A 10,868-nucleotide genomic window follows, 5' to 3' on the forward strand; every position below is an offset into this window, starting at 1 on the left:
CTAATGAATGTTTGTTGTGCTGGAGTGAATGCGAAGGAAAATCCTAGCTGAGTTTTAAACTCTTTTCTTTTCTTAGGGAATGCAGTCGGATTTTTGGTGAAGATGGTCTGACGCTGAAAATCTTTCTTAAAAGGACTGCTCCCTTTTCTATTCTGTGGACTTTGACTAACTACCTGTATTTACTGGCTTTAAAGAAGCTGACAGCCACAGACGTCTCTGCCCTATTCTGTTGTAACAAAGCTTTTGTCTTCTTGCTTTCTTGGATTGTGCTGAAAGACAGGTTCATGGGAGCAAGGGTAATGACATGCCTGATTTCCAACTCTCTCCTGTTTTCATAAATGCCCTTAAATCCATAAGCTATTGTGCTGCCATAGTACTGCTGCATTATGGTATGTATATACCATGAAACCATTTCTTATTTAATTTTATGATGCAAACAGAAGCCTGAAGATCAGTTAGAGATCTCAGACTCCAGAGGTAATATGATGTGGGAATTTCAAGAAGCTATTACAGCTAAGTGTAATTGGATGATTTAGAATAGGAGGACTTGCAGTTTCACATAAACTTATTCTGTCTTGGGTTACAGTGCTGCTGAAGTGCAGTCAATTAATTTGATTTTAAACTTAGTGATAAATGTTTAGGTTCTAACTAAAGCAATTTTATTCCTTTTTTGGGTAGATAACTGTTCTCAGTATGTAATGTATTTTTTCTTATGCCACCCTCTTACTTTTTACATTCACATAAACAAATACACATGTGCATGTGCCTAATGTAATTTAAAAGAGACAGTAACCGTTTTGCATGAAGGTGTATTTTGCACTAAAGTGTTACAGGTGGTAATACGGACCCTGCAAAAAGACACAAACAAAAGAAAAGGACTTGAGCAAAATTATTTGCGTCTGGATCTAGCAAGCATGTTTTCTGTAATTTTACATACACAAATCTCCTAATATGCAGCAATTTAAACTGTTGACTTTATACCTTGGCTGAGGACTAGCTAGGCCTTCTGCCAGGTCTGCTGATGCAGATTCCCCTGTTGAAATGGCTCAAGGCCTAATGGTCATGTTGGGTACAATTCTGACTGAACTATCAAGGGCCTTGAACTTCATCAGGGGCTGGCTGGGGCCAGATGTGATGCCTGCGACCAGAAGGGGCCACCAGCAACTGCATTTATGTTCCATGGAAAGCAGGATTGATCAGGACACTCATCCAAGTGAGTTTGGTTTTTTTTAAAAAATGAACACAGCAGCTTTTTTCAATTAATAGTGTGTTAGGAGGGCTCAGAAATGAAAGGCGAAGGTGTCCTGTTTTACAGGCATCTGGTCTAGCTCTAGAAGCAGCCACCAGCACACTGAACAGAGCTCTGTGCCTGTGGCTTGGGAATGGGAGAGGAAATCGTTTGAAGCAGAACAGCTCCCCTGAAACCCTGGTGACCTGGGGCTGGCTGGGCGGTTAGTAACAGCACAGGGCCTGAGCACCTCAAGGCGTGTGCCATCACACAAGTGACCTCTTGGGTAGGGATCTGCCAGGAGGGTTTGCTGGACTGGCTCAGTGGAGGCTCTGTCCAGACCAGGCAAAGTTGAGGAGGTGAACCACTGTTTCACAGACCTCAGCCATGGTGCCCTTGAAGGTAAGGGCACAGACATTGCGTCTTGCAGTGCTAACGCCAGACATCTGTATACCTATTTCGTATACAAGCTAAAATATGGAAGCATCAGGTGGATGTGACCTGCCCTCAGTCTGCTGATGACTACTCAAAGAACCATCAGGGTTTGAAGTCCTCGGTTCTTTTCTACAGAAATTAACAGGAATGGTAACTTTGGAGGTTGTAGTTCCCTCCTCTGCCCCTTGATCATCTCAGGTTCTAGCTGAAAAATAGGAAATGTTGTACCCTTTAAGGTAATTTTTGTCTGAAATCAGCCTCTTTCTAGAAGCAGCAGCATAGCTATATTTTCCAGCCTACCTCTTAAAGAAACCTAGATGAAAAATATTAAAGCTATTTTCACTTATTTTTCACTGACTAAATAAAGCATTGCTATAAATACACATTAGTATTAATGCTGTAAACACCGTGAGATTTGCACAAGAAAAACCTGGCAGAAGAAGTGAACAGCAAATCCTTTACATAAAAGACACTGCTTTTGCTGCGAACTGGCAGATTCTGGATTCACGGTGCTGGAAAGGTAATTAGCAGCATTTTCCAGCAGCCCTCCTGCTGGAATAATACTTAATGATGTTAATAACCACGCAGGAGAGTGAGAATTAAAATACGACAAGGCAGTGCGGACCCAGCCTTTTGTGCTTTGAATTCCTCTACTGCTTTCACCCCCCAGCCTCTCAGAGAGCAAGTGTAATTAGGTTATTTGGACAGTAAGGGGATGAAAAGAAGTAAGGGCTTAATCATATACTCTGAGCCAGTGTTTGTGCAGAAGCACTCAGCACCCAGGAGCACACCCAGTTTTTCAAAGGAGCTCAGCTCCTAACAGCTGTTTCAGAGCTTCGGAGCCGTCAGGCACCTCTGCGGCACATCGGAGGTGGGGATGCAGCGGCGCCTGTGTACCCAAGACAGCTTTCATCCACCTGGGCTTCAGAACCAGCAGCCGTGAAGGCTCAGCGGCTCCGCGGCAGATTTCCAGCATCACCAGCTCCCTGCCCGCCCGGTGTTGCTGCAGGCAGTCTCCAAGCTGTCTCTAAGCAGCCAGCTGCCTGACGGCTCTCCGATCCCCCAGCTGCGTGCCGGCACAGCGCTCCCGCACACCTCGGAAAGCACCTGCTGGCCAGGCTGGGGGGGCGGGATTTTCAGATGGACTGTCTAAAGACAAGCTTGTCTTGATGGCCACCTTATGGTATGGCATAATAACGTGGAAGTGTTGACTAGCTGTAGAAGTGCTGCTGGGGACTCCATGCAGAGGTCTGGCTGCCCTGGCTGCGTCTGAGCTACCCGGAGTGTGTGTCGTGCAGTGAGAGCTGTGCGCCCTCAGCAGTGATGCTGGAGCGTGGGAAGGAGCTTGCACCCAACCCAAGAGGCAAAAGCACCAGCTGGAGAAGGAGTATTCCTATGAGAAGGACATACACTGTAATCACTATATGGCTATTTACCGATAAAAGTAGTGCAGGTAGACCTTAGGTACCTTGAGTATCTACTGCCCTGCGCAAGGAAACATAGCACAATCCCTGCCTGCACCATAATCTTCTTTCTGTAGACATTTCTGAACATCTCACAAAATAATAATGTATCTGTGTGACACTGGGACTCCTGGAAGGTCCAGACAGCTTTGGCTCAGAGCAAGCACCAATATTTAAAAGACTTTGTGTATTTGAGTTGTTCTGTTGGTTTGTGTTGCTTAGATTTAGCCACGTGCTTAGATGTTTTCATGTTTGAGCCCTTGGTTGTGCTTCATCTGTGAAGTTGAACTAACGCTTATTCGGTAGGTACAGAGTGGTCTGAGGACATTTTTCACTCCCCAAAAGGTTGGCTGCAGTCTGGAGGCAGGTGTCTCTGCTACAGCACCTCTCTACTACAGCATTCTCCAAAGGACTGGGAAGCTGCCATACGAGAATAGGCTGGGAGAGCTGGTTTTGTTCAGCCTTGAGAAAAGGAGGCTCAGGGGGGATCTCATCCCCATGTACCAGTACTTAAGGGGTAGTTACAAAGAAGACGGAGACTCAGACTCCCTTTTTACACGGAGTCCCATGGAGAGGACAAGGGGGAATGGACACAAGTTGCTCTTGGGGAGATTCCAGTTGGACACCAGAGGGAAATTTTTCAATTAGGACAGTCGCCATTGGAATAATCTCCCCAGGGAAGTGGTTGACTCGGCCACATTGGACACCTTCAAGAGTCGTCTGGACAGGGTGCTGGGCCATCTTGTCTAGACTGTGCTCTTCCTAGAAGGGCTGGACTAGATGATCCCTGAGGTCCCTTCCAACCTGGGATTCTGTGATTCTGTGATTTACTGCTGTGGTCCACGTGGAAAAAGAATGCTCTGGAGTAAAATGGTGGTTGGCCTCAATCTCTTCCCCAGGGCAGGGGGAATAGGCAGCCTAATTTCATTCCTTACCTAGGAGTCTCCAAAACAAAGTTACTACCCTGTTCTGTTAATTAAAATCCTTGTTTAATGAGCTGTCAGCTGCAACAACCAGCTTTGCTTTACTGTGGCCTTGCTGCTGCTTGTCAGCTTACAGAACCCTGCAGCATGTGCTCTCAGGTTTCTAAAGCAAACACACGACAATTGCTAGGCAGAGGTCAACTGTGCTAATGCAGTGGTGTATAATTTGCAAGAAGGGGGTTGAACTTGAAACTTAAATAATGTTCTCACTGTTTTCCAGTGTCAGCTCTTATTTATCTAATGTCTCATGAGATGGTGCTTCTTACATGTCCATCATTCCAGTCGTTACGGGGGGGGGGGGGGGGGGGGGGTGAAATGCTTGGCTTTCTAAATATTTGACTAAATGAGGAAACTGGCTCTCTGAATGTGGTGTAGTCAGACTGGGAAGATATTTTTCCCAACAGGAAGAATCCCCTACTGGGGCTGATGGATCTATTCATTTCCACTAATTCAGGGAAAGGACTTACTTGCTGGGTCTGAGCAGTGAGTGCACTAAGAGTTAAATCTTGATCCTTTCCCTTTGAAGAAGGGGATAACTACATTGGACTTCTCTGTTTTGCCTTGTGGGAGACATTGCTTGAAATATTACAGCTGAAATATTCCAGCTGACAGCTGAAATGCTACATCTGAATTTATGTGCAAGGCAAGATGTATAGTGCAGCCTGGGATGAAACCAGCCAGGCAGTGTGGCAGGGCAAGGGAGGGGCTTCTTGAGACTGATAGAAGGGGCCCTGCTGATGTCTGAGAGGTCCTGAGTGTAATTCTGCATTGCTTCAAGACTGTACTTTTGTGGTATTTGTGTCCCAGGATAAGCTGTAAGGAGAACAGCAGTATTGCACAGTCATGTTACTAACGAACTACTCACTCAACCAAAGATAGGAGGGAGGAGCTCTGCAGGGACTGTCCCTGCTGCATGGGACTGAAACTCATTCTTCTAAGAGAACTTAACTTTGCTTTGCACACAGGTCCTTGGGTAGATGTGAGCTCAGGGATCAAAATAAGCATTGCTGCATCTTGGGTGATGGTATGTGTCCCCTGTGCCAGATGTGCCCTGACTTCTCAGCAGGGTGATGTCTTCCAGCACCCCAGCTCACTTAAGGAGTGACGGCCAGATTCCCATTTAGGTACTGGAAAATGCAAGATGCTCCCCTCTCCTCCTCAGCGTCTTGCTGGTGAGAGCCCTGAGTCCAGAGATGGCAGCCTTGGATCCATGTTCCTCCTCTGGATGACAGGACTCAACCCCCTGCCTGGGGTGACCTGACTGCTAGGATGTGTTATTCTGGGAAGGAGGGGAGGGAAAACTCCCCTGATCCCCTCTTGCTAAGGCCCTTCCAGATCTCATCAAACCATTCATTGCGTGACACCTGGGAGACCACAAGTACGTATGTGACTCCAGCCCATGTCACTAAGTTGGGGGACCAGGATTTCAAATGCCATTTCATGGTGAATTTGGAGTTATCAGTGGTATCTTCAGGTGTAGGTGACAGCTAGGCAGCTTTGTTGCTTGGAGCTTGGATGTTTTAAGCAGAAATAAGGTGGGATATAGGCGTGCACTGTGGTTTGTGACTCTGCCTTCAGCACTGAGACTGCAATGCGAGGAGAGTACCTGAGTTACTCAGTTCCTGGTAAAATAGGGCTGATGGAGCGAGGGAAGGACTTAAAGCTGCACCCAGGAGGTTAGTTCCCAGTGAAGATGTTGGTCCAGGTACCGATGGGATTTAGAAGCACTAACATTTTTACCTGTAGTCTCAGAGATTGCCTCCACCCTGGGAGATGATCCTTGGTTCCCCACTGTCTTCCGTGTGTGGACACCTTTACCTGAGTCAGGCATGAGTCACTGCCCTGTGTGTTCCTTGAAACATGGTTTTGCTTTACTAACTGGCTCTGTTGAAATTGTTTTGTGGGTTTTTTGTGCTTATTGCCTCAGTCTGACTCACATCTGCTTGGTATGAGTATCAGTGGGTTTTCTGGGACTCTTGGTAAAACTGTGTGAGATCTGGAAGTCAGGCTTCTCTGCAAAAGGGCACATGATTTGATCAAGATGCCTTTAAAGTCTGTGGTGTGAAGCATGAGAAGCTTAGGCTTGTCTAGTAGTAAATATTTCTTAAATGAAGTTTAGTGAGTTTTTCCAGGAAACAAGTGTCCATCTCATGTTGGTCTTGGCTCAGGAGTTGTACCAGGGCTGCAGGATCAAGAAGGTATAAAGCCCTGCCTGGCTCAGCAGTTGAGTTCAGGAGCCATTTAGTGTGGAAGTGCTTGTAGAGGCTAATGCTGTTGAGGTGAACCACATTAGTTTCTTCCTTTGCATGAATAGGGAGAGCCTGCCTTGCCTATCCACCAGGGAGTTGTGTGGTTTAAAGGATATCTGGGAATAGAAACAGGGTCTGAACCTTAAATGTTGCTGCTGGTTCTGTAACAGCCAGCTTTGGGTATCTGCATTTGTGCATCTTTTGCTCTACACCCAGCTCTAGTACATGAACAGCATTTTTATAACGGTAAGATGTTTAATGTAATACTAATTACAAAAAAAACCCCATAATCTGTAAACCCCCCCATCAGAAATGGGGCTGTGATTTTCCACAGGTCTGAAGAAATACATTTTCCTTTGTAGTCCATGGAAGATAGGCATTCAGTGCCTTTGAAAAACAGATTCCATATTTACCTGCTGAGGGCAGTTAGGTAGAGAGAGGGAGTTTTTCAAAGAACAAAACATGTCAGGATCCCTACCACTTCCTTAAGGTCCTCGGAGTCAAGACCCAGGATTTTTGATATGGTGTAGTTAATTATTTTGTTGTTTTTCTTTGAAGCTCCTTAGAAGCTCTCTCTGGGATTTTCAAATGAGGCCAAAAACCTAAGCACAAAGGTAAAGGCTTCATAAAGAAACTTTGTTGTGTCTGTCCAAGAAAGCTGGCAGGGCTGTTAGGAAATACCATGCACAGCCGGAGCAGCCTGGAAGAGCTCCCAGTGGTACATTGGTGTTCCATAATGCAGGGGTCGTTCTCCTGGACTCATGTCCAGGAAGGTTGTCTGTCTAAATGTTTGCATTTCGAGTCAAATCAGTGGCATTGCTTAGTATTTCTTTTGTTGTATAGTAGAGCATAATGTCTTAAAATTTCTTGATCTTGGAGTCATATTTCCAAAGTGGATATTTAGCTTGTAAAATACTTCATGATGGATGTTCTGTCAGTACGTACCAGGAAAATCTGCAGCACTATAGATCCTTATCACTGGCTGTGCATACGCTTTCATTATGTTTTACATCTCTCCCAACCATACATAATTTTCCCTATTTAAAGGAAAACAAGAAAGCTTCAAGTCAGAGAAAGTAGCTAGTGACACTCATTAAAACCCCATGCAGTGATAATCTCTTTCCGTGTAATGAAATTGCACTGAGCTTTACATTGCTTTGCTTTGTCTGTGCAGATAGTTGCAGCAATAATGGCAATCACAGGAATCGTAATGATGGCATATGCAGATGGTTTCCAGGGTGATTCAATTATCGGGGTAGCATATGCTGTTGGATCAGCCTCTACATCTGCATTGTATAAGGTAGGTCATGACTCTTTATTAGTATCCATATATTCTTTAACATTGGGTGTTAAAACTGCATGAGTACAAAGTGAATCACTATAAAATAAATGCTTTATTTTATTCATCCCTCCTGCTCATTCAGATTGTGACCAGGCGATGTCACAATGTCAGGAAATCTACTATGAGGGTAATTAGTTGTTAGCTGCCAGATATTCAGAATGACTTTGCTTTACGAGCCTTTAATGAAACCTCCGTTGCTATGCTGCAAGGAGTTTAGGATCATGTTTTAATCATTTCCTGCCACCGCAGTTTATCGACACTATTTCGAAGGGGCTTGCCAAATGCAGCAGGGAGGAGAGCCTGAATGCAGGTAGCGCTGCCTTCCCTGAGCAGGGGCGGACGGCTCAGCCCCGATCTGCACTGCAGCTCTCTTGCGTATTCTGCGCTCGTGCTGGGCTCGGAGCCCCTCTGTGTTCCTGGTGCGGGCCATGCGTTAGAGACGTGCAGGGCTTTGCACCCTGCTCGAAAGTAGTGGCTGCTCTTGAAGATGAGGGATGAAGAGGGCAGGGATGTGTCTGAGTTAGAAAGAGGTTGGGCTAAAGGTGGCTGTATTTATTGTCAGCTTGGGGAGGGTGAAGTGTGTGAAAGAGATGGAGAAGTTTGGCGTTGGTTGTAGTGGAATGAGAAGTTGCCTCCCAGCTTTATACTTTGGTTGTCTCGCTGGTAAATTTGTTGTGTCCATTCACAAGTAACTCAAGTGCATTAATTTAAGCTTGTGTAGAACAAATCCTCTGGGAGGCTTGTGCTGCCTGTGAAGCTGAAGTGAGTCCCTCCGGGCTAGGCTTTCCTCTCACAGCAGGGTCATGCTGTGGAGGTCACTGGAGTCCCCTCACAAATCCTAACGGTGCCAAGCAAAGCCCAAATCCTGTAACTTTTCGTTGCATGAATGGTGGTGTCCTTGGGTTCTTAGTTACACTTGCTCCTTGTTGCACTGTGTTAAGTTTTGTTGTGCAGACTCAACGATCCCCACTGTAATAACACAGTATCCCCTTCTGTGCTAAAACACAGGAAAGGGCAGAAATTGGACTAAAACTCTTCTGCAGGAAAGGGCTGAGTTGTGGCACGCTGTCCTGGTCAGGGCTGTCCCCGTGCCCCACTCTCCCCAAGGGAGCAGAGGACTCTGCGCAGGCAGACTTTGCTTCCCGTGACAGGCTTGAAGTCTAAAACCTTTTTCTTTCCTCTCCTTTGCAGGTTTTGTTCAAAATGTTCCTTGGCAGTGCAAACTTTGGGGAGGCAGCTCATTTTGTTTCTACTCTGGGCTTCTTCAATTTAATTTTCATCTCTGTTACCCCGATAATACTGTATTTTACGAAAGTGGAGTACTGGTCCCCCTTCTCTGCTGTGCCGTGGGGTTACCTGTGTGGAGTAGCCGGCCTCTGGTTAGGTACGTGTTAAAAAAATTTACTCGTTTTTTTTCTCTTCTATCCCAATACAAAATCAGCCTCAGACACAAACATCACCCCTCCTTAAGCATCAGGGATCTCTCTCAGATGAAATCTGATCCCAGTGGAAACTGGTACGCCTTGCAAAATTATTCATACTTTTCACAGGAAGCCTTAACACTAATGTTAACAGCAGAGAATAAACAAGATACTAAATGCCCACTTTACTTCTTTGCACACCTACTGTAGTTTCATTGGTCTTTCCCTGCCTCTGGCACAGCTTGATTGCTATAAATCCAATTTCGGAGAGCTGCATGTACACAGTAGCTCTTGGCATGCTCTGTGAGGGGTCTGTGCACTGACATAGGGACCCACAGCACTGAGGCAACTTTCTGCAGGTGCTGCAGCCCTCTGCACAGAGCTTGCACAGCTTTGCCTTAGCCTGCAAAGGCTGGTGCTGTTTCTTCTCCTGCGGTCTTCACCTCCTCTCCGCTCTTCAACAGCCCTGTCTCTTTCAGAGCCACAACTGCTATCCTCTAGCCAGGCAGAATAGCTGTTGGATTCAGCCCAGGGGCATTTCAATTTCGAGATATAACAACATCCTTTCCTTTAGTTAAGGCTCTCTTGAAGAGGGTTTTGTCTCCACTGCAAGTATATTAAATGGAAACAAAGAGGATGTCATTGCTCATCCACACAGCCGTCCTGAGACGTGGTCGGGCTGACAGCTGCAGTGCTGTGAGCACCTTGAAACTGCTCTAACCTGAATTGCAGCTGCTCTGTGAGCACCTGAGGGACAAAAAGTAGGGACAACTTACCACCCGGTGATCTACCCAAATGTATAATCCCAGCCAGGAGAGAACAACCTTGCAGGGCAAAAAAACTTGCTCCTTTTACATACGGGACTCACCAGCAGGACTGGATGGTGGGTGATCGGGGGGACCTGGGGTCCTACCACAGCACCAGTCCTTTGGCTGAGAGAGCTGGAAGAGCACCCTAGGGAATGGTGTGAAAGGGAAGTCTTTGCTTTTGATCTCTCAGCAAAATTGGAGCTGGCTGGGAACACTGTCATGTAAAAAAACCCAACCCATAAATTAAAGGTGTTGACCATTTGTACTTCTGCCAGCTTTCATTTTGCCTTCAACATGGTAGAAAGACCATGGTCTCACTCCAGTCTCCTTAGATGGCAGTTAACTTGGTCGGCTAATTTTATTTAGTGTCCTTTAGAGTATGAGTTCCTGCTGCTGTCACCTTTGGTGTGTGGTCTGGCCTTTCATCAGTGAGATGTCCTACTAGGCCAAGGACAACACAGCCTCAGCTGAGAGGGGAAGCTGGGATCACCAGCCTTCTGGTAGGAGGAAAAACGATGGCTTATGGCAGCAAAACTGGGTTCTTGGTACCTGACTGAAGCTGGGACAAAGCTGTGAAATACAAGTGTGATAACCCTGGTATTGCAGTTTGTGAAAGGACGTACAGCCCTCCCTCTTCCCCCATGCACGACTTCCCCTCATTTCACACATATATAAAAAAATAAAAATCAGTCACTTTGTGACAACCACGTCACTGTGGTGTGCGTACCGAGGATATATCGTACCTGTAGGGGCAAGGTGGAGAAGAGCCTCACTCTAGTGTTTTTCCCCATAATCATGTTGGGTTTTTTTCCTCTGTTTTTCCCTAGCTTTTAATATTCTGGTTAATGTCGGCGTTGTGCTTACATACCCCATTCTGATCTCTATCGGCACAGTGCTCAGCGTCCCTGGAAATGCAGGTACAGGTACCATGGCTGTTG

At 46.1% G+C, this 10,868-nt stretch overlaps 1 protein-coding gene across 3 annotated transcripts in view; it reads left to right on the top strand.

The window, feature by feature from the left end:
* SLC35F4 (solute carrier family 35 member F4) overlaps positions 1 to 10,868 on the top strand; it is a 129,929-nt gene that overhangs the window by 117,717 nt on the left and 1,344 nt on the right. For 2 of the 3 annotated variants that reach the window (XM_064461053.1, XM_064461054.1), the window contains exons 4-7: positions 77 to 296; positions 7,533 to 7,658; positions 8,892 to 9,084; positions 10,758 to 10,847. In XM_064461053.1, coding sequence (XP_064317123.1) covers positions 77 to 296; positions 7,533 to 7,658; positions 8,892 to 9,084; positions 10,758 to 10,847 — 629 coding nt within the window. The remainder of the gene's footprint in view (positions 1 to 76; positions 297 to 7,532; positions 7,659 to 8,891; positions 9,085 to 10,757; positions 10,848 to 10,868) is intronic. The other variant, XM_064461052.1, reaches the window with a different exon arrangement.

The sequence above is a fragment of the Phalacrocorax carbo genome, chromosome 9 (assembly GCF_963921805.1).
Source record: "Phalacrocorax carbo chromosome 9, bPhaCar2.1, whole genome shotgun sequence".
NCBI classification, from domain to species: Eukaryota; Metazoa; Chordata; class Aves; order Suliformes; family Phalacrocoracidae; genus Phalacrocorax; species Phalacrocorax carbo.